Here is a 24,560-nt window from a genome sequence, read left to right on the forward strand (position 1 = left end):
CACATTCCAGAGCAAAAATACATCTCTTTCAAAAGTGGCTGTAAATTTTTAGGATCACAGTTGAATTAATACAGTTATACAACAATGAACTCAGTATAAGAAGAGGTTAAAATTTTAATATGAAAGTTTACTTTCATTGATAGACTGATTGCCCCTTTGACAATATTCAGATATAGGAAAGGGAGAAACTAACTATGGTGTGTTGAACATAGTGACGAAGGTGTGCTGTAATTCATTTGTCCTTTGCCAGGATCTTTTAAGATCAATGGTGATATCTCTTTATGCAAATGAGACTTGCTCAGATGGGTTCAGCAAATTGTACACATCCCACAGATAATAAATGGCAAAACTTGACTTCATACCTAGGTCATCTACCTCTAAATTTTGTACACTTTCTATTATGTATATTTGCTTATAAGAGCATTGTTTGGATGCTTAATTCAAAATGATTATATACTTATACTATATATGGTACTTTAAATTTTCTAATTTTTTCTTTCAGATTTTTTTAAAATATCCCAATTCCAAGAATACACTAGATAACATTTTTTTTAAAATGAAGAAGAAATCATGAAGAATTGTTTTAATTATTGAAACCATTATTGAGACCATGGCTACATCAGCAAATCTGGACATTGGGGCCCAGCTGATTGTGGAAGAGTGTTCAAGCAGCTATAGTCTTTCTAGCGTGCCAGACATCAAAATAGAACATCCACTGGACCCAAACTCAGAAGAAGGATCAGCTCAGGGAGTTGCTATGGGAATGAAATTCATATTGCCTAACCGATTTGATATGAACGTGTGTTCTCGATTTGTGAAGTCCTTAAATGAAGAGGATAGTAAAAATATTCAAGATCAAGTTAACTCTGATCTGGAGGTGGCATCTGTCTTATTTAAAGGTTGAAAGTTATGGTATAACTGTCTACATTTGCTTTTATTTGGGTGATTTTGTTCTGTTTTATTTTTCTTTATCATGAGATTCAGAGTTGAAGAGTTTGGAAGTTGTCTTTTAATGTAATTTCTAGAATCTTACAGAAATCAAAATTAAATAATTTCTGTTGGTTTTTAAAAAAATTTACTGCCCTATCTTTATTTCCAATTTACCTAATTAAGTTATTTTAAAGTATATCTTTTAAAATGATAGAAAAAGGGGGTTGGAGAGGTGGCTTACTGGTTAAGAGCACTGGCTGCTCTTGCAGAGAACCCAAGTTCAATTCCCAGCACCTACATGATGGCGGCTAATACCCTCTGACTCCAGTTCCAGGGGAATCACATGCCCTCTGCTGACCTCTGTGGGCATTGTATGACACAGGTACACTTATATACATACAGGCAATACACTCATACACATAAAATAAATAAAATATTTTAAAATAAACAATGCAAAAGGGGCTGAAGAGATGGCTCAGCAGTTGGGAGCACTTACTGCTCTTACAGAAGACCTAGGTTCAGTTCCCAGTGCCCACATGGCAGCTCACAACCACCTGTAACTCCAATTCTAGGAGACCCAACACCCTCTTCTGTGCACACATGGTGCACACAAACTCATAGAAACACACACATACACATAAAACTAACAAGTCTTTCAACAAACAAATAATGGAAAAATAGTCCTTGTTCTTTTTCAAAATTAGTTAATATTTCATTTCATGAATATTTAATTTGTACTAGCTTCTAATAATTTGAGAATCTGTCAGCATGCTTTAAAGTTATTTTTCTTTTAGAGACAGGGTCTTACTATGTATCCCTGGCTGGCCTGGAACTTGCTATGTAGACCAGGCTGGACTTGAACTCACAGAGATCTGCCTGCCTCTGCCTCCTGAGTTAAGACAGAGTGCTGGGATTAGAGGCATGTGCTACAATACCCATCCCTAAACTTACTTTTATAATGAACTGTTGGATATTAAAACTAGTCTCAATAAAATTGCTCAAGATTAATAATTTTCTGTCTAGAACTTTCACTATGGTAGTATAGACTGATTTAAAAAAATAGTATTACTTGATAAACAGTCATGCATTCAAGCTGTTGAATTTTATACATTTTTTTTTAGAAATTGTGAGCATTGATACTTTTATTACACTGCTTTGTCCTAAAGTATTATTTTAATGTGTTTAAATTTGTTTTGTGTAGCTGAATGCAATATCCATACATCGCCTTCTCCTGGAATTCAAGTAAGGCATGTCTACACCCCCTCTACAACAAAACACTTTTCACCCATAAAACAATCAACTACCTTAACCAACAAACACAGAGGAAATGAGGTCTCTACCACACCTCTGTTAGCAAATTGTAAGTATGTGCTATGAATGGATTAAAATGTTGCTACCAGTATAATTAGTAATTCAAGTACAATTAAGGGTTGACATTGAAACATTTTCATTAAAGGTATATTCTATTTTTGGAAGCTTAAATGGCATCATATTAGTTTTAATAATTTTAAATTTTTTCATGTATTAGCACGTTTGAATATTGCATGTTATATCTATTGAGAGAAAATATAGTTTGAAATATTATTAAAACTTTTATAATTTTACCATAAAGCAGTGAGCTGTGGTGGATCATTTACAAATTAAGATATTGTCAGCATTTTTTTGTTCTTGAAACACAGTTTCATGTTTTACTTACATATAAACATACAAGTATACATAACTATATATTTGTTTACTAATCAAAAAATTTTGTGCTAGAAGCTGAATGACTTCTGTATTGTTTCATTTGCATACAATATGAATATGAAATCACCCTTTGTAAAACTGAGTCCATAAGTTTTAAAAATGTAGAATCATATAGGAAACAAAACTTTCCTATCTGAGCTAGCAAATATTCAGTAAAGTATGGGTATTTGAATGAGAGAAAACCAGTTGTCAATTTGATATTAGTAACTACACTTGAAACTATAATGTAAGTGTATTTTCTAAAACCTGGTGAAGTCTTTACATTGGAACTGTTAAATCCCTCCAGGTTTCTGAATTCCATGTTCTAGTAGATGAGCCAGGAAGAATCTTCCTCTAGTACTCTTTAATTACACCTATTGGCCATTTCTTATTTACTTAAATAAATTTTTGTGTGTCTCAGAGTTGCTTTTCTTTATGTATTAAGACTACCCAATCATATCACTGAAGTCAGTAGTCAGGCAATAAATACTCTTTGAAGGAGAATCTCCAAGAGATTGTCTTAAAATAACCCAGCTACAGACCTTTTGAAGTGAAAAAATAAATAGCTAGAGATTGTCCCTCATGTTACAAATAAAAATATCAGTTTGTCAAAATTAACGTGCTAATTAACCACAACTAAACCTCTACTCAGAAATTTACTTTCACCAAACATAGTGGTGTGTACCTGTAATTTCAGCACTTGGGAGACAGAAGCAATAGAATCAGGAGTTCAGGGCCAGTCAGGGTACATAATGGGAGCCTACCTTTAAAAAAATTTTATTCTCAAGGCCAGTTTCCTATTTGTGAACTCATTCTTATGTTAAGAAAAACTCATAGAACTTTGAAACAAAATTATTTAGACTTGGGGCTGGAGAGATGGCTTAAGGGTTAAGAACGCTGAATGTTCTTGCAGAAGACCCAAGTTCGAATCCCAGCATCCACATGGCAGCTAACAACTGCCTGTAACTCCAGGGGATCCAACACCCTCTTTTGACCTCGCAGGCATTGCATAACATGGGTGCACTTACACATATGCAGGCAATACACACATACACATAAAATGAAAATAAAATATTTAAAAAATATTTAGACCTGGGAAGAGTGGTATAGCCCTGTAGTTCCAGCTACTTAGGAAGCTGAGGTGGGAGGATTACTTAAGCCTAGACACTCAGCATTGGCCTGGGCAATACAGTGAGACCCACCCCCCCAGGAAAAAATAATTATAACATCAGTGGAATCAACAAGAAAACAAAAGGAAGCCTTTTGTGTCTTTTAGGGCTGGCTTCATAAGCTTGGATACAGAAATTGCATTTTAAAAATTACTTAAATCATTTCTTTGAATCCATGTTATTAAAAATAACAGTTTTCTTTTTTGTTTTGAGACAGGGTCTTCGTGTATCCTCAGATGGCTTTGAACTCACAGAGGTCCACCTGCCTCTGCCTCCCAAGTGCTGGGATCAAGGGTGTGCTCCACCACGCCCTGCCTTGAAAATAACAATTTTCATATGTCAAATTATCATAAGTCAGTTCTCAGAGCATACTACTTGTACTATTAGAATATAGTTTATTAGTTTAAAAATGATAGAACAGTAGGTTTGTTTTTGTTTTGGAAAAGAACTTTGCTTCACAAGCATGAACCATTGGACAGTAACTCTGTACCCAGAAGACGCATGCGAAGAATTTCAATATTGTATTGTTTCAGCTCTGTCTGTTCACCAGTTGGCAGCTCAGGGAGAGATGCTCTACCTGGCTACTCGTATTGAGCAAGGTAATAACCTAGTTTTAAATATTATGCTTTAAAATTATTTAATTGGAACAGCTGTATAATCTCACCAAACGTTTAGCCTAATGGATAGCAGAAAAGAAAAATTCTAAGTAATTAAGTATAAAAGTTATAGTTTCCTTCACTACCCTAGCCTTTTTCCCAAACAAACACTGTGAGTTTTTGTGTTTTCAGAAAATTTTTCTAGGAAACATGGAGCTATATTTGAGAATATGTATGTGCTTTTGTTACTTATATAAGCCAGAAAATATCATATATACTGCATTTCTTTTTCCATTTAATATTTTAGAGAGCTTTCCATAAAAGCACATAAAGATCTTTTACTGAGGCAGGGTCTCACTCTGCTGCCCAGGCTGACGATTCTCGTCTCATCCTTCTGAGTGCTGGGATTACAAGTATGTACCACTGTGCCCAGATATTTTATATTTCACATTATAATGTATATATATTATGTTTTTTTTGTTTAACTATTCACCCTGTTGATTCCAAATTTTTGCTACTAAATGACAGTGTTAACATTCTTTTTAAATATATCCATTGAGTAAATTTATACAAGTAGGTCTGCAGGGTCACCAGTGGATGTTTTTGTCATGCTGATTTGAGGATTAAAACCACTCTTCATACATGCTAGGCTAGTGTTCAACCACCAAGCTGCACACCTACCTCTGAATTTGTATTTTTACTTACAATGAGATTTCTGTCCTCACATTAAAGTTAGAGCTTCAGTTTCCTGGCATCCTCACAGATACAATGAAACTTCAATTTTTACTGTGCTGTGGTTGAAAATGGTATCTCACAGTAATTTCATTTATATTAAATTATAATCTCTTTTAATTTCTTTTTATATGAATTTACCTATACAGTGTATTTGCATTATATGTACTCTAAGTGAAAGAAATTATCTTTTTGTTGTTTGTAGTGCATATAGTTTTCCCATTTGCCATTTTTCATTTGACCTTTTTAATGATATTTTCAAACAAAGGAGTAACATTTTAATTGGCAAATTTTATTCTTTGTAGCTTTGGAGTTTTACATCCTGCTTAGAAAAGATTCCCCACTCTAGCATTCTAAATAAACCATCTATATATATTTTTTATTTGTGTGTATGAATGTATTACCTGCATGTATGTAAGTGCACCCATACTGTGCATGCCCGCAGATGTCAGAAGAAGGCATTGGATCCCCTGGAACTGGAGTTATGGACAGTTGTTAGCTACCATGTGGTGCTGGGGACTGAACCCCAGGTCCTCTGCAAGAGCAGCTCATAACCGCTGAGCCATCTCTCCAGCCCCCCAAAACACCCATTCTTATTCTAAAATATATGTGGTTTCCGTTTTTATCATCTTTGGTACATATGAAATATTTTTTAGTGTAATAAAGAGCAAGAAAAATTTTTACTTTTCATTTTTTTTAAGTTAAGAAATTGTCTCAGCATGCTTATTGATTACAGGTAGCATGTTCTGAGAGTTTTATGAGTTAGTCATTGTATTTCTTTTTATATCATGGTGGAGCATGCCTTTAATCCAAGTGCTTGGGAGGCAGAGGTAGGCAGATCTCTGAGAGTTCAAGGTCAGCCTGGTCTATATAGGGAGTTCTAGGCCAGCTGGAGCTACAGGGAGACCCTGTCTCCAAAAGACAAAATATTTGGGGCTGGAGTGATGGCTCAGCAGTCAAGAGTGCATGCTGCTCTTGCAGATGACCCAAATTTGATTCCTAGCACCCATATATTGTGGCTTACATCTGCCTGTAACTCCAGCCCAGGAGGATCTCATTCCTCTGGCCTCTGGAAGGATCTGTGCTCATGGGTACATGTACACACACACACACACACACACACACACACACACACACACACCATAATTTTAAAAATTAAAAAATCTTTTAAAAAAGTTTGAAAGTTTTATGTTCAAACTACTTGGTAAATCTAGAGAAGATGTGAGGTTAATAACCACTAGACTAAGTTCAGGGAATACACTGAAGTTCAAGTGGAATTGTGTCTTCATATTATATGTTAGCAAATCAGATGAATGAAAGACAGTCACAGGCAGCAATGTCAGCTGAAGAGTAAGAGGTAGCTTCCTAAGACTTAAGAGTTTTTATTATACGTATACATATCCAGATAACTGAATATCATTTTGTTGTGATCTGCCAACTGTGTGTTGAGGTAAGTAAGCTATTAATCAGTCTAAAAGAAATGAAGTCTCACTTACTGAGGACCAAACTGCTAGAAAGTAAAAGAGCCAGGATTCTAGCTAGAGTCTCCTGCCCGAGACCAATGTTGACCACCTTGTACCTAGCATAGTGCTGTGTCTGGTAGTTTATACTTTAAAGAATCTGCTACATGAGCCCAGCTGTGTACATTGAGGCACATTTTAATACATTCAGACAGAAAATTGCAGCAGCACAGCAGGACTTCCGCAAACAAAAGCCAGCACATTGTGAGCCTTGTTAAGTCATATAATCAACTTTTTGGAATACCAGTGCTTTCATAGTGATATTAATACATGGTTGCTAAATTAGATCACAAAAATTGCTTTTCTTTTAAATAGAAAATGTTATCAATCACACGGATGAAGAAGGATTTACTCCCCTGATGTGGGCTGCGGCACACGGGCAAATAGCTGTGGTAGAGTTTCTACTTCAGAATGTAAGGAAAATACCTCAGAAAATGTATATGTGTAGTTACTTAAGCTCAGCTAAGTCTTTAGTAAAGTTTTTCCATCTCCAGCCAGCTAGATATAAAGATGGAAGATACAAAGAAAATTAAGGCTTTTTATATTGACATAGAACTTGGAGCTAGTTGGGAAAGCAATGTTAATTATACATGAAACAGAAAATTTACTGTCTAGTCCCCTCTAAGTGCCACAGGAACAGAAGTACTGTCAGCCCTGGAGGAAAAGGCTTCCTGGAGGAGCTGTGACTTGACTTCAAAGTGAAAGGAGAATTAGGATTGAGATGGATGGAGGGAGGAAGGCAGGGAGATACCTAGGCAATTTAGGTACCAAGAATGTCCATTAGTTCGTTTCCTTATTAACCCCATAACATCGCTTGACTTTGGTGTTGAACTGTAATCATATTGACAGAGATAATGTTCTTTTTTAAATTAATTGAAAGTCCTTTATCTTCACTTCCATAAAAGGGTGCGGATCCCCAACTTTTAGGAAAAGGTCGAGAAAGTGCCCTGTCATTGGCCTGTAGCAAGGGCTACACGGATATTGTCAAAATGCTGCTTGACTGTGGAGTTGATGTGAATGAGTATGACTGGGTGAGTCCATAAAACTGAATTTAAAATGACTGGGACACGTGGCTGGAGCTGGAGGTCAGTTGTTACAGTGCTTGCCTAGCATGCAGGAAGCCCTACAATCGATCCCCAGTGCCACATAAACTTGGCATGGTGGCACATTTGTAATACTAGCTCTCAGGAGGTAGAGAGAGGAGAACCAGAAGTCCAAGGTTTTCCTCAGCTGTATAGCTAGTTCAAGGCCACATGGGCTATATAAGACCCTGTCTCAAATAACTAAATCAATCAATAAAATTATAGTAATTTATTTTTCTTGTTTTTTGGGGGGGGTCTTTTTGCATAGTAATAATTTCTAAGGAGACATATAAGTTTTATTAAGAACCTGGAAAAAAGCTGGGCATGGTGGCACATGCCTTTAATCCCAGCACTTGGGAGGCAGAGGCAGGCAGATCTCTGTGAGTTCAAGGCCAGCCTGGTTTACATAGTGAATTCCAGGACAGCAGGGGCTACAGGGAGACCCTGTCTCAAAAAGACCAGAAAAAAAAAGAACCTGGAAATAAAGATAGACTTATTTAGGATGAGCAAATTAATGTCATAAATTCAATTATTATCTGTGATTTAAAATTTGTCATAATATATGAATATTGTTTTAAACTGCTTTTAAATGTCCAGTTCCCATAGCAGCATTTAATTGACTCTTGGTCATTCTTTCCTATAGAATGGAGGGACACCTTTGCTTTATGCTGTACATGGGAATCATGTGAAGTGTGTAAAGATGCTGTTAGGTAAGCAAATGAAAATAACTTTAGAAATGCTTCACATGAGGATTTCATTTTTTTCAATCTGGCCTCCCCCACTGTCAGGTGGGTGGTATGTATTGTTGTATTGCATTAATCCTGCTGCTCCTCGCCCCTGGAGTACCCACTACCACAGGGCTGCCCCTGAGAAAGACAGCTCCATCACACTCCGCATCAGCCCACTTTTGTTGTGTTCTCATTCAGGGTCATGTTTGAACCCATTGTTGTTTACTCTGAACACAGTGTCTTCATGTTTAAGTTTTGTCTTTGGTTGTTCATGAGTTTCAGCTGCTCTAAAGATGTCTACTTAGAATGTCTACTCTCAGCCCACCAAATGAATTCTGTGTATTCCATGTGCTCAGTACTTTATGAGTCCATTCTGAAAACACCCTCTAAACTGACTGAAAATTTGCACATGAGCCAGGAATTGACAAACATACTCAATTTTCATTTTATTTATATAGATTTTTCTGTTTTGGTATAGAAAACGGAGCTGACCCAACAATTGAAACTGACTCTGGGTATAATTCTATGGATTTAGCTGTAGCTCTGGGCTATAGAAGTGGTAAGTATTTTAGAACTCTCAGGTTTCATTTTAGGAACACTTTATACATAGTATATGCCAGTGACCCAAACCATTTTCATTACTCTCAGTCATAAAACAGTCCATGTTATGCTAACTCCAGAAATGTGCTTCTGTGTACAAATAAGCAGCTTTACAACTATATAACTAAGAAATGAGTTTATTTATTGTACTTCTCATCAACCCAAGTAGTTACTGGAGGAAAAATGTTTAGTATTTGCAAAAAAAAATTTTATGTTTTTATTTTATGTATGTTAGTGTATTAGTGCCTGTCATGTATGTAAGTGCACCTGTGGGTGCAATGCCCATGGAGATCAGAAGAGGGCATCGGATTCCCCTGTGGGTGCTGGGAATTAAACCCAGGTCCTCTGCAAGAGCAGCCAGTGCTCTTAATTGCTGAGCTATCTCTCTAGCCCCTATTTGTAAGATTAAAAAAAATACTTTCATAGTAAATTACTTATGTAATAACCTTATGCTCTGGATGCCTCAGTTTAAATAATTTTGTTTTAGGTAAGTAGGTACAGAAAGTTCAGAAGGTTAGACAATTGCTAAATCAGAGGCAGACTGAATTTTGAGTACTGCATTGCACTATTTTCCTCAGACTATAAGTATGTCCAACTTAGAAACAACCTCATTCTAGGAAAACACTGGGGCCTTTAATTTGACAAGTTTCCTTAATTTTCGTGCCATGATCTTGATGGCCTGTCTGTTTAGTCCAACAGGTTATAGAGTCACATTTGCTGAAGCTGCTTCAGAATATCAAGGAGTGATGCAGCCTCAAATATGTTGTCTGCCCCTCTGTTTACTTCTTGGTCCTTATAAATGACGGTTTTATTTACTTGTAAACTGTTACCTCAGTTGCAATATTTTCTGATTTTTAGTAAGTTTTAATAAATATTCCTCTGAATAAGTCCCTGGTTTATAATAAAATTAATGTTGATGCTTTTTATAAATGTGTTTTAATGTGTATTTAAAATTATATATTAATGTTTTATGGCGTGTACATTTTTATGGTTGTTTGTATTAAGTGCTATAATTTGACACTTTTAGAAATTCCACCCTGTTTATCTTCACTCATGTATTAACTCATTGACTTTACATAGGGCTTGCTGTAAGTCTGTGAGGAAAAATATTCTTGTTGAATTAAAAAGTACACAATGTAACTGTTTACAAAATGATGTTATAAATAAAGTACTTTTTCAGCCCATTTGCATTCTAGTTTTTTAATTATGTAAGGTTGTTAAAGATTTCTTCAGGATTTTTTCTTTAACATTCCTGTTCTGCAAGTCAATCCACAAAGACTTATTGACTGACATTTCTAGAAGTACTTTTAGAGTGTTTTTCTCTTTGTATGGTTGGAGAAGAAAAAGTCGTCCATGAAAGAGAAATGGGATGTCCTTTAATTCCACTAAAGGAACACTGTCAACTCATCTTTCACTAAAATCCATGAGAGCCATGGGCTAGGTGATTTGACCAGACTGTGAGACTTGACTGAGTTCAAGTCCTTCATCTAAAACATGAATATCAGTTATGACACTGGTTTGGTTGCAAAGTTCACAAACTCAGTCTGGTTGATCTAAGCAAAAGAGAACTGAAGCAGGGTGGAAGGACTGAAGAAGCAGGTGGTCCCTGGGTAAGAAAGTAGATTAAAGGTCCCAGCTGGGAAGCCACACCAGGCACTGCAGATGCCCTTGTTCCAATGGTGAGCCTTAAACTCTGTCCTTATTCTGCTCAGGACTCAAATTCCCAGGAAGCAGAAGTGGAGAGAGAATGAGATGATTAGCATCCACCATTGCCCTCAGACCACATGGCAGGCAGAGGCTAACAGGAAGAGAAAGCAATGGGTGTTCTAGCATGCCATCTGGGAGGTGAGTCAGCGAGGTCTCCATTTCGGAGTTCTGCTGCTGGTGGAAACACCCAGGGCTATTAGCCCTTCATTTTCCTTTCCTTAATGGTACTAATGGACTGTTATTTCCTGTTCATAGTTCATACTGTACAGCACAAGATCTAATGATCCACTGGGGCTCATGACTGATTATGTTTGCTGTTGTTTTCTCCACTGAAAATCAGCCAACCTGTGCTGGGATTGAGTCTAGAAAAGCCACTTCTCTCTAGTCTGGTTGTCAGGGCTGACAGTCATGGACATGTCTCTGAGATCTTGAAGAATATGACCCTTTTCCAGTTATATTTTAGCTTCAAAGTCCTTTGTAACAAGCCCCAGAAAAATCCCTTGAGAAATAAGCATTAACACAAATTAGTGCTTGCTGTTAATGATATTAAAAAACTACTTATAAAATTCCTCTTAAAAAGGAAGTCATTTTAGGTAATGTTTGTTGATTGCATATTCATTTGGAATTTCTATACCACACACTGCTTTGTACAAGGATAAAATACTAAGCAAACACAGTGCTTCCACCCAGTGCCGAGTATGGGAGTTCCTTACCACATTACCACAGCATGAACTACAGTAATAAAAAGATTAAAAAACATTATTCTCATGTAAATATAAAGGAAACAACTATCAATTCTTTTTCACTCCTTATCAAGGAAACCAATATGTCAAAACTAATTCCAAGAATGATTAAAAAAATCTAGATGTTATAGGTAATTGTTAGTGCAAAATTGCTGAGTTAAATATGTAAATCTGGTTAGTGTCCAACAAGGCAAAAAAGCATAGCCCACTGACAAATTGACAAGATAACTAATGTGAAGTCACTGATTCTGGCCCCTTATGACATAATAGATTTGAGTTTAACCAAGTAGCTTCCCCTGGACCAGTGACTCTCCAACCCTGCCCTACACAGCATCAGCTAGAGGTCTTAGTAGAAGCCAGGCTGCTGAGCACAGCCCTAGAGTTTCTGGTTCAATCAGGAGACTTCACAGTGAGTATCCCTAATGTCCCTTTCCCTTCTCTGGCATTGGAAGGATGTGCCTCCTTTGTTAAGATTTTTCTATATTGCAGATATTTTTTGACAGTTTCTTACTGTCACAAGAAGCATATTCAAAAATTAATCACAAAAGTCTTGTTTTGTTAGGTTTGACCTGATTATATACATTTTTATTTATTTTTATTGTGTGTATGGATACATACATATCATGGTAAGTGTATGGAAGTCAGAGGACAATTTTCAGGAGTCTTCTTACACCATGTGGGTCCCAGGGATTGAACTCAGATCCTTGGGCTTGGTGACAGGTGTCTTTACCTGCTAAGCCATCTCAGTGGCCCCTTGGCATGATTATTTACATCCATGTAGCAACTAATATAAGCCTCAAGTTTTCTCAGCAAATCTAGAGACTTACATAACTAAGAAAATAAGGTCAAAACAATTATCTTCTATTCAACAGTCTGCAAGACAAATTTTGGGCTTTCTGAAGCCTGAATTTGCTCCTCTCTTGTAGGTTAGAGGCCTGTACCCAGGAAATTCCACTATGTTTCACCACAGTATCAGTAAATCAGCCTAAGTTTTTCTCGTCTTGAGGCAAAATATGATAAAAGTCTCTGGCTTCTTTTTAAAATTTTTATGTTTATTTATTGGGAGGGATTTGTGTACACGCACATGTGTATATGTATACAATAAGCATGTAGAGGCCAAAGGGCAACTTACAGGAGTCAATTTTCTTTTTCCACCATGTCCTAGTTTGTCTCTCCATTGCTGTGACAAAACACTCTGACCACTACCAACATGGGGAGGAAAGGATTTACTTGGCTTACATCTCCCAGGTCACAGTTCATAATGGGGCCCGAGGTAGGAACTCAGGGCAGGAACCTGGAGGCAGGAGCTGAAGCACAGGCCATGGAGAAATGCTACTTACTGGCTTGTTCCCCTGACCCATGTTCAGCCTGCTTACTTATACAACACAGGCCCACCTGCCCAGGGGTGACACCACCTACAGTGGGATGGATCCTCCTACATCACTCAATAATCAAGATGTCCCACAGACATGGCCACAGGCCAGTCCGATGGAGGCAATTCCCCAATTGAGGCCCCCTCAACACAGGTGTGTCGGGTTAACATTAAAGCTATTCAGCACACACCAAATGGGATCCAGGGATTGAACTCAGGCATCAGGCTTGGCAGCAAGTACCTTTACTTGCTGAGCCATCTTGCCATCCAGGTCTCTATCTTTCTAAGAAGTGACTGCTCTTCACCAGTAAACTTTGGCATGGAGGTAGCCACCAAGGCCAGTAGAGGAAGAAGGGCTTGGCAACATTGGCTCTATGTTTAAAAACAATTCCATTTCTTAATATGAACTTTTGTTTTTTGTTATGTTTCTTTTAAATTTGGCTTTTTGAGAAAGGATCTCATGTAGTTCCAGTTGGACTCAAACTCACTATGTAGCTGAGGCTAACCTTGAACTCTTGGTTTTCCTACCTTACCTTCCCAAGTGCTGGGATTACAGGTATGTGCCACCATGCCTGGCTCTTACTATGAAGCTCCTGGATCTGGCTAATAGCATCATTTTCAAATATGACCTTTACTTAGTTGAACAATATATTTTTCCAATTATATCTTGGGAAAAATAAGGAAACTTCTTTTTGAACCTATACAAAGAACCATTTTGTCATGAAAAATACAGAGACCCACTAAATGCATTTTGTTTCTGAATTCTGAGGACATCCATGAACATCAAATGCCATTGTTAAATGTTTCATCTCAGTTTGCTTATGTGTGCATTAATAAATGGAAGGTAGGGGTATCTTAATGATGAAAGTGAAAGCTTCATGTGTCCATAAAAATAAAAACATCACAGGCTGGAGAGATGGCTCAGCAGGCAAAGGTGCTTGCTTTGACACATATACATAACTTTAAAATAATAAAATAGAGATGGTTCAGTGGTTAAGAGCACTAGCTGCTCTTGCAGAAGACCAAGATTTGAATCCCAACATCCACAGGGTGGCTAACAACAATCTGTAACTCCAGTTCCAGGGGATCTGATGCCCTCTTCTGGCCTCCATGGGTACTGCACAACATGGGTGCACATATATACATGCAGACATAACACTCATACATAGAAAAAAAAATAAAGTCAAAAATAAAATAGTTATTAAAATTCAGAGTTTTGTGGAAAGGGCTAAAGAGACTGACAAAATGAAAGAAAATAAGTACACATGGAAATGGACTAAAAAATTTCGATACCTACCATACTTGATGGTATAGTTCTATAGTTCCATCACTCAGGAGGCTGAGGCAGGAGGCGGGAGTGTTTCAAATCCAAGGCCAGCCTAGGTTATACAGCAAGACTCTGTCTCAAAAAAAAAAAAAAAAAAAAAAAAAAGCTTCAACGTTCAACATGTTTATAACAATCTGTATCCAGTGGAAGAAAAGAGAATGGACAATAGGAAAACTGATGATAAAATAAATGATTTCAACTAAGAAAAAAAAAAGTTTTCCCTCATTGGTTCATTCAGTCCTGTAATTAATTCTGATTTGCTGAGATTTTAGGTCTGAAGTGAATTACCAGAAACTACATCTGGAAAAGAATCTACAGAATGCTGAGATCTAGACATCTTAACTCAGTCCACTGTAGAGCCTTAGAGATGTACAAGGGATAGTGTCCAGGGGTCTATTAAAGGTACCAGTGGTGGTATCTGGAACACCTTTCTTCAAGGCTCTGAGCCTTTAGTAGACCCTTCAGATCCACTTCCAATTAAAGAGAAGGATTGTGAGGCTAACTGCTGTGGGGTTCTTTGTGTCTGTCTCATAAGCCATTCATTTTACCTCCCCTGACAAGTGTGCTAATGAGTCTCTAAGGCCTTTCATAAAATGCACACTATCTGTCTATACTAACCACATTGTACTCTTGGTAAGGCAGAATAGCATTTATGATTGGATAATTCTTTCCATTATCTCTATAAGCCAATCAAAATAATGTTCTTTTAATATTGGAGACATTATATTATCTATTAATATTCTTTAAAAATATTTTATTTATTATTTTTATTTTATGCTTATGAATGTTTTGCCTGCATGTATGTGAGTGCACCCATGTCGTGCAATGCGACAGAGGTCAGAAGAGGGCTTTGGATTCCCCCAGAACTGGAGTTAAGGATGGTTTGTAGCCACCATGTGGGTGCTGGGAATCGAACCTGGGTCCTCTGCAAGAGCAGTCAGTGCTCTTTACCACTAAGCCATCTCTCCAGCCCCTCTGTTAATACTTTTAAGTTGGGAAATATCTCATACTTCAGTGAGACAGGTAAAGGCCTGTCTCAGTTATAGACATGTAGATGCACAGAGAACCAGAGGTTAGAAAAAATCCACAAGTTATATTACTATTCACAGAATAAGAAATTCTTTTCTTTTCTCTTCACTTCTTTCTTTTTTGGGTATATGTGGGAGGTATAGCTGGAGATGGAACACAGGGCTTTACACATGCTAGCTATTTCTCCAGTCCTTTGAGCAAGAAATTCTTAGTTTCCTTAAGGCTACATATAGACCAAACAAAGTAAAACAAAACAAAAAACACTAATAAGTAGAATTTTCTGTCACCTGTTCCAGAAAACGGATTTCCATTATACATCCAGCAGAGATCACTAACAGTCAGACCTCAAAAGCTAATCCCCAGGCAGGAGAAATGACTCAGAAGTTAATAGTTCTTGCTGTGCAATCATGAGAACCAGAGTTTGGATCCCAGCACCCACATAACAAGCTGGACATCCCATGGACACCTGTAATCCCAGTTCCAAGATAGGCAGAGACAGGAGGATCACTGGGGCTTGCTGGTTTCTATCCCAGCTGAGAAAACATATGCCCAAAGTTCAGGGAGAGGCCCTGCCTCAAAAGAGCAGACAGGCAGTAATAGAGAATAAGTGACACCCTCTTCAGGCCTCCACGCATGTACACGGGAGTAGGCGCCCACCCTGTGTGCACATACACTCACACAGGCACACATAAGCACACATACACATATATAAATAAAATCTCAAAAGAAAAAGCTAATCCCCAGCCGTTGTGCTGCTAAAAGAAAATAAAATTTCATAAATTCATGCAACCTCTAAACAAAAATACTTAAGATTGTTAAGAAGGCAGAAAGAACTAGAATCATTAAAGCTAAATTCCTGTTGCCACACAGGACTCTCTTCCAAGGTCAAGGAAAGATGTGCAGATAAATGAGTCAATTTGGCCCCCAAAGGTTAATACCCTCAAACATCTCAGTGAGTGACCTTCAAACTGTTCAAACATAATTTTCAAAAGGTTATAAAGACAAGAAACTCTCATACAAATAAGCCTGTGGCAAATACTTATCCATCTCGTTAGTAAGGAAGAAACCAGCAAGAAGGTAAAAGTGGTTCTGAAACCTTCTAAGAAGCAAAATAAGTTGGGGACAGCATTAAGGTAAGATGCTGGACTATACATAAACCTAGCTAATGTTCAGCAGAGACTGCAACTGCCACTGAATGGATCATTTCCACAAGATAGACGTTGTTTCTTTACCAGATAACAACCCCCAAAGCAACCTGTAACTTCACCAAGTCTGGGACCTTTAACAACTAGGAAACGATGAATCAGATTCTGTTTCTCTGAATAAGCCTCAGGGGGCCTTTGTCCTGTGTGACATTGGAAGAATATGTCACTATGACCGTTAGGACTTTGGGCAAAGCAAAGCTCAGGTTAATGGAATCACCCTGGTAATTAATCTCCCTCCTTTCTTCAGCTGAGAGGTAAACTAATAAGGTGCCCTGAAGTATTGGTGACAACGTTTGGCTTATATCACCCTGCAGATGAGACCATACAGTTGCTCCAGAGTCACCTCAGAGAACAGGCAGCAAGCTGGAGATCTGCATGAAAAAGGTTAAGGTTTTGATATGCTTGATCTTTACAAAAACAAATGCCTAGATTTTTAAGGAAAATGGACTAGGTGATTTTAATCATCTAGTTATAAGGATACTCAAAGTTTGTAACTGAATTTTTCTTTAAAATGTCAGTTAGCCTTCTATATAGAAAGTACTATGTAAGATTTCATGGCCATACTTTTTAATCTTTATGGACACAAAAATTTACAGCTTTAAATTCTGTTAGTGCAAACTGTTCATATAGTCTTACATGGTTGATAGATGATAGATGAATAGATGGATAGATGGATACATAGATGATAGATGGATGGATGGATGAATAGATGAGAGATATTAGATAAATGCTTTGTCCAGGTTATATCATTGATTATTTATATATCCAGTAGACATCAGTGAATCTGTTCATATCTCTAAAAAGATTTGCTATGTCAGGGTTAGAGACATGGCTCAGCGGTTAAGAGCACTGATAGCTCTTGCAGAGGACCCATTTTGGTTCCCAGCACCCATATAGTGGCTCAAATCCTCTATAACTCCAGTACCAAGGGATCCAACACCTTCTTCTGGCCTCCATGGGCATTAAACACACATGGTGTACTTACAAACATGCAGGCAAAACACTCATACGAATAATGAATAAGTAAATAAATGGTTTCAATAAGATTTGCTATGTGCCAAGTAAAATGTTTATAAATCTGATGGCTATAAACTGAACAAAAATATTTAAAAGGCTGTACAACTCTGTTATAAATTCATGTGTTCTCTTTAATACCTGCTTTTCCCTGTGGCAAGTAGTCTCAGTTTCCATGCCTGATGACAGCCTCAGAAACTCACCATCTTACTTTTCTGTAGTAAATAGTATTGATAAAATTCCAAATGGTAGCTCTAACTTTTCATGTTTATTTTGCTTGCAAATTTTTACAATGTATGTACATTGGTTTTATAACAAAAAGTAAAAATAGCCAGACCTGGAGTCACAGGGCTGTCATCTCTGCTCCTCAGGAGGCCAAAACAGGAGGTTTGCAAGCACGTAAGGCCTTCCCGACCAGCAGTGAGTTGTCCGGCCTGGACAACTTAAAATAAAATAAAATAAAAAGAAATAAAGGGGCTGGATTTATAACTTGGTTCTGGATTGCTTGCCTCAAATATGTGAAACCCTAAATTTAATCCCTCACACTGCAAAAAAAAAAGTAACAATAAAGATCTAAAAAAGGACTGTAACATGAAAGGCTTTTTTAGATGTGCAGTTAAATACGAAGAACAACCATTTAAGAACAATCCAAAGAGATGTGTAAATATTCTTTGTTTAAAGTAAACTTCAAAGGGTTAGTCTGTCTTGTGTGTAGCTCTTCCTCTGCAAGTAGTAGAGTTCTTCCTGTTAGAGCGAGAGCTCCGAGATGCCAACTGTGTGCATAAGGAGCTGGAGCTATGGCTCCATGGTTAAGAGCACTGGCTGCTCCTGCAGAAGACTCCAGTTCAGTTCCCAGTACCCACATCAGCCAGCTCACAACTGTATGTAACTCCAGTTGAGGGGATCTATCACCCTCTTCTGGCTTTCACAGCCACTGACCAGCCAGCATGTGGTGCATACACATAGATGCAGGCACACACAAACACAAAATAAAATAAAAAATAAATCAAAAAAATGATCCACCTGTCTTATTGTATCCAAGACTGAAAGCAAGAAATGTTTTACTATTGGTAATTTTATGTCCTGTCGAATTGAAATCTGGATCATCAATATAATTATTACACTGGGAACAGACTGCTATGAATTTATTTCCTGCTGAATTTTCTCAGTGCAGTGAGTATAGTCAGTCCTCTGTATGTGCAAGTCTGAATTCACAGATTCACCCAACCACTCAAAGTAACCAGAGGTTCACAAAACTGCATGTGTACTAAACATGCACAGACTGCTTCTCATTATTTTCCACACAATAGAACAACTTACCTACGCTTTGCATGTATAGGATATTATAAGTTATCTAGAAATGACAAAGTATTTGGGAAGATGTGTATAGATTATACATGAATGAATACTGCATGTTATATGAGACTTAAGCATCTGCAGGGAGTCCTAGAGCCAATCCCTGTGGATGTTGTAGGGATGAGTGTGCAGGTCACACCATATGTTTATTCTCCAAAGTGACAAAGTTACTTACGTTACTTTATGAGCCCAGATAGCATCTTAAATGTTTAGATGTTTCTATATTCTCCCTCTTCTCATCCAGTGAGGACAGGCTCTTGTGGGATATATTACATCTCTCACAATCCACCTGTGAAATCACTGCTTCTATATTCTCCCTCTTCTCATCCAGTGAGGACAGGCTCTTGTGGGATATATTACATCTCTCACAATCCACCTGTGAAATCACTGCTTCTATATTCTCCCTCTTCTCATCCAGTGAGGACAGGCTCTTGTGGGATATATTACATCTCTCACAATCCACCTGTGAAATCACTGCTTCTATATTCTCCCTCTTCTCATCCAGTGAGGACAGGCTCTTGTGGGATATATTACATCTCTCACAATCCACCTGTGAAATCACTGCTCATCATCTCTTCTCCATAAAGTTTTAATGGAGAATTTCCCCTAAAGTCATTAAATCTTCAACACACACTTCTGGAGCACATACTCTGTGCTAGAGACCAGGCTGGCCCAGGAAACAGTGGAGTTGACCAACACCAATGCTTCCTGTCCCAAGGATCCACATGAATCTACTTCCCAGGCAATCTCCCCTGCATCCTAGGGATGCATTAAAAAAACGTTATGTGTTAACCAGACCTGGGTTCCTCAAAAGCTGATCACTCTACTGTAGGAGTACCAATGTCAGACCTCCTTACTGACCCAGTACTCTTAAGGGCATCAGAATGAGGACTTGAGAGTGGTGGGAACAGCTCTACTCCAAAGACAACTAGTTCTCAGCCTGATTCACAGTGTGATTACCTGGAAGTCTCAAGATGCCAAGGCCTGGCCATACCTTCAAGTGTTCAGATTTACCCCAGGGGCTGCCCTTGGGAAACTATAATCACCTTAGGGGATCTAGATGTAATCATAACAGAACAACTGGCCTAGGGGCAAGTATCTCTACCTCTGATGGGTGAAAGTGGTATATAGTCTTAACTACCCTTGCCTCTCCCTGCACCTGCCTCTCCCAGCACCAACCTGTCTAAAAAACAAACAAAAACTAGTCATTTGTGTTTTGTGTCTGGCCTGTTGGTACCTGTTGTAATTCTTTTGTAAACACCCAAGTCTAAGTGATACACTGAAGAATTTCAAAACACAGATCATGCCTTTTGTGAATTAATAATGCAGTGCTCCTATAATTGCACATCCTTCTTTAAGAAGTGTAAAAGCAGAGTCCACTTCTCATGCTACATGACTGTTTACCGTTTAGATAAGAAATGCTTGGGGCTGGAGAGATGGCTCAGCGTTTAAGAGCACTGGTTGTTTTTGCAGAAGACCCGGGTTCAAATCCCAGCACCCACATGGCAGCTAACAACTGTAACTCCAGTCCCAGGGGATCTGACAGCCTCTTCTGACCTCTAGAGGCATTGCACGAGACAGGTGCAGTGACCTACATACAGGCAATACACGCATACACATAAAATTTAAAAAAAAAAAAGAGAAATCCTGAATGTCCAGCACACCTGTTTGTACCAACAAAGGCTAATGGTGAGCTTGTTGTTCTCTGTTCAAGGATTTACTAAGGGAAGCAGTGTTGACTGACGCACTGGACTTCTGTGACTCATGGCGGCTCACAGGGTTCAGCCACAAGGCCAGGTAATTCCTCCTCCAAGACAACTGTCCATTATGAAATCTCTTAGTGGGCTGTCCTGGTGTTCACCTGCTTGCCGTGGAGATGGACAACAATCATGAAGTCAATTGCTGGTGTCCTTGTTTCAGCTTCTTCAGGAACAGTTGTAAGAATTTAACAGCCCAGGGGGCTAGAACAATGGCTCAGCTGTTAAGATCATCAAATGCTCTTGTAGAGGACCTGAGTTTGGTTCCCAGCACCCACATGGCAGCTAACAACCACCTGCAGCTCCAGTTCCAGGGAATCCAACGCCCTCTTCTGGCCTCTGAGGGCACTGCACACACTTGGTGTACTTAAATACATGCAGGAAAAGCACTCAGACCCATAAAGTAAGAAATAAAATCATATACATATATATGAATTTAGTATGTGAATTCATATATATGAATTTAGTATCCAACTGAATTCCAACTGAGCCAGTGTTTCCCTCACTGCCTTCTCCCAAGAATAAGAATAAACCACTCTCTTTGCCTTTCTACATTCTTCACTCCCAAATGGAAACAACTCAACTAATGAGTAATAGTAAAATGAACCTCAAGAAAAGACTACAGTCAGACACAACAATGATTTTCTGAAAAGGATAATCAAAGGGCATGGGGTCCCTACCCTCCCTACTCCTTGATGAGTAGTAGGTATATAGACATAAATGTGTATAAAATCAATCACATCACATTTTTATGCTTTACAACAGCTAGCTACTTTTTGGATTCTCTCTCTCTCTCTCTCTCTCTCCTCTCTTTTGAGACAGGGTCTCCCTGTAACCCCAGCTGACCTGGAACTTGCTACACAGACCAGGCTGGCCCTGAACTCACAGAGATCTGCCTGCCTCTTCCTCCTGAGTGCTGGGATTAAAGGCATGTGCCACCACATCTGGCAAGGCTAAAATTTTTTAAAGAAAATATAAGCAGTCACCCTCAATTACAACTCAAACTGAGGTGGTAGAGAAGCATATTTGCAATGGAGTTTTATGTGGATAATTCTTCATAACATCCTGCAGTGGAATAAGAAAACGAATGTGTTTATTTAACAACAGTTTATATTCTCTGCGTTTATTTTCTCTGGGAAATGAATTAGTATCCAGAACTTACTCTCAGTGTTGCTCTGAGTAGCTAATAAAATTACACCATGTATGCCATTATCTAGTAACTAGTCTACTGATGGATATTTGGGTAATTTCTATATTTTATTATTCCATATAAAGTAATGACATATTTCTTTGTTTTGTTATTCCATTTTTCATTTATTTTGTTTGCTTGGTTGTGATGAGCCTCCAAGGCACCTGCACACATGTGGCATACAGCCACACAGACACACACATATCCACATAAAAGAAATCTTAAAGAAATATTGTACTTTGAGAAGGAAAATGGTGCACATTTGCAGATCTTTTTGTTCTTCCACCTCCCTCTAAAGAAGCTGAAGAATTCTGAAGCTCCCCCTTCAGGTCTCCTTCCAGCCTCTCTTGCAGCTAGATAGCAATTATATGATCTAGGTATAAGTCAGAGACACAAAACCCAGATTTTTGAAATGGAAGATACTGACCCAAAACAGTAAGAAGGTGGAGCTAATGGCAATGACTACAGTAAGGCCCAGTCCTGGGAGTGAAAGATGGCACCACCCATTTTTCCAGGTCTGGGGGCCAGAACCTAGGGCCTCATGCACATGCACAGGAGGCAAGCTGTCAACACCCAGCCCCAGGCCTCCATTTTCCTAATTGTCTATTACACACAGGCAAATCTGACTTCCAGGCTAGGATATAACATGTGTCTAGTTTAGAACCTTCTCAATATTGGGAAATAAGTTACTTTGGGAACTACAGTGTATACTTTCTAGAATGATCTTTCTACATGATCATTGGCTGGACTGCATTACTCTACCTGAGCCTGACCCCTGTTTTCTGAAGCCTTGGACCCTGCCAGTTTCCTTCCTCCCTTCTTCCCTCCTGTGCTGGATAGCTTTAGTTGTCAACTTGACACACCTGGGTAGAAGGAGCCTCAATTGGGGAATTGCCTCCATTGGACTGGCCTGTGGCCATGTCTATGGAGCATTTTCTTGATTGTTGAGTGATATGGGAGGGCCCAGTCCACTGTGGGTGGTGCCACCCCTGGGCAAGTTGTTCTGTATTGTATAAGAAAGCAGACTGAGCATGGGCCTGGGGAGCAAGCCAGTAAGCAGCATTCCTCCATGGCCTGTGCTTCAGCTCCTGCCTCCAGGTTCCTTCCCTAAGTTCCTACATTGGGCTCCCTGGGAGATGTAAGATAAAATAGACCCTTTCCTCTCCAAGCTGGTATTGGTCAGAGTGTTTTGTCACATAATTGAAGGCAGACTAGAACATTCCTTCTTATTGTCATTTCTTCCTCCTCCCCCTCACTTCCTGCCTCCATTCCCCAAGCTTTTACTGGACATCTTCTGAGGATGATACAAGATGATGGAGTCTTACTCTGTGTTGAATTGCATTAATTCCAGACTGTTTTCTATCCCAAGAGAGTCACGGCCATTGGTGTGGTCAAGACCATTCCTTCCTTTGCAGGTGACAGGAGTCTCTTCTCTTCCTACTGCAGAAGGTAAGCCTTCTGATTGGAGTCATAAAAAAGGTGACATTCTACTTTTTTTCATAAATAAATGAAAGAGCCTTGCCAAACAGGAATCATTCGGTCATATCCCAGAGCCAGCCAAAAACTTCTCCCCATTTTGTCAGTGACTCAAAGGCCCTAAAAGCATTAGTATGTGCCAGGTTCCTGCTTGCTGTGTGTAGCCTTTCTTTGGAAGACAGGGACTGGCAAGCTCCACCTGATCAAGCTGGAGCCCATATCAGACCCTTCTTTCACAGCTCCTGGGGACCAAAGATCACACACAGGAATAGTATAGTCCCATCCACTGGCAGCCAACCCAGTGACCAACCTTCTACAAATGCACATACTGAAGCCTGCATATCGCATACATGACAGTCTCATTATAAAGGATTTTAATTATCAATGTGCTTAAATGTACACTACCCCCAATTAAAATATAATTGTTTTAAAAATTTGCCTTATAACTGATAAATAGGCTAAACTGTTAACAAAACAATAAAATCTAGCGATAATCTTTTTTTTTTTTTTTCCTTAAGGTGGTTGGTTTTGGTGATGTGTAGCTGAGCAAATTTTTCATAGGCCACAGGCCTGGAGTAGATTTTCTGCATTTCCAGGTCCCCAGTTCAAACCCATTTATAATCCTTCTAGCCAGGACTGAATCAGGACCCAGAAGGATCATTCTAAGTTGGGGCCATTAAAAGGAAAAGGGTAGCGGAATTCCCAGGTAACAACCCTACTAAGATGGAGCAAGCCTCTGCCTTCACTTCTACACAGATCTGAGGTCACTGTCCCCAAGTCTGCACAAAGGTCCACTCTAGAAGCTCCAGGGAGCTCTGAGGTTTGACTGCCTGCAGATCTGCCTACACCTGCCAGATAAACACATCTGGGGAATGTTAATTGATCCTGGCCTTTAGGGGGTGACTCTAAACTTTCCCTCAGCACACAGTGAGCAGGACGTTTAAGTCCTCACCAGTGGCCTGATAGCACTCCCTTAAAGATAGCAAGTTGTCAACATTTTTAAACCCTAAAAATAGGCTCATGGGGCTGGAGCGATGGCTCAATGGTTAAGAACACTGGTTGTTCTTGCAGGAGACCCGGGTTCAAATCCCAGCACCCACATGGCAGCTAACAAAGACCAGAAGAGAGTATTGGATTCCCTGGAGCTGGAGTTAGAGGTGGTTGTGAGCCACCTGATGTGTCTATTTAATCTTAATTTTTTTAAAGAAAAGATTTGGTTTTTATTTTTCTATTTTTATGCATATGCATGGTTTTTTTTGTGTGTGTGTGAATGTATGACATTTGCGTATGTGTGTGTATGTGT

The 24,560-nt window shown here is 38.8% G+C and overlaps 1 protein-coding gene across 3 annotated transcripts in view; it reads left to right on the forward strand.

Moving 5' to 3' along the window:
- The window catches only part of Ankra2 (ankyrin repeat family A member 2), a 13,523-nt gene extending 3,257 nt beyond the window's left edge, over nucleotides 1–10,266 (forward strand). Inside the window, exons 2-9 of one of the 3 annotated variants that reach the window (XM_008838461.3) lie at nucleotides 503–899; nucleotides 2,132–2,290; nucleotides 4,358–4,423; nucleotides 6,988–7,085; nucleotides 7,578–7,703; nucleotides 8,398–8,464; nucleotides 8,961–9,041; nucleotides 9,774–10,266. In XM_008838461.3, coding sequence (XP_008836683.1) covers nucleotides 611–899; nucleotides 2,132–2,290; nucleotides 4,358–4,423; nucleotides 6,988–7,085; nucleotides 7,578–7,703; nucleotides 8,398–8,464; nucleotides 8,961–9,041; nucleotides 9,774–9,829 — 942 coding nt within the window. In that variant the 5' untranslated portion in view covers nucleotides 503–610 and the 3' untranslated portion in view covers nucleotides 9,830–10,266. Of the gene's footprint in view, nucleotides 1–502; nucleotides 913–2,131; nucleotides 2,291–4,270; nucleotides 4,424–6,987; nucleotides 7,086–7,577; nucleotides 7,704–8,397; nucleotides 8,465–8,960; nucleotides 9,042–9,773 lie in introns of those variants that run through there. The other 2 variants (XM_008838463.3, XM_029566140.1) reach the window with 2 other exon arrangements.
- Nucleotides 10,267–24,560: the final 14,294 nt, after the last annotated feature.

This window comes from Nannospalax galili, unplaced genomic scaffold (assembly GCF_000622305.1).
Source record: "Nannospalax galili isolate Female #2095 unplaced genomic scaffold, S.galili_v1.0 scaffold898, whole genome shotgun sequence".
Lineage (NCBI taxonomy): Eukaryota > Metazoa > Chordata > Mammalia > Rodentia > Spalacidae > Nannospalax > Nannospalax galili.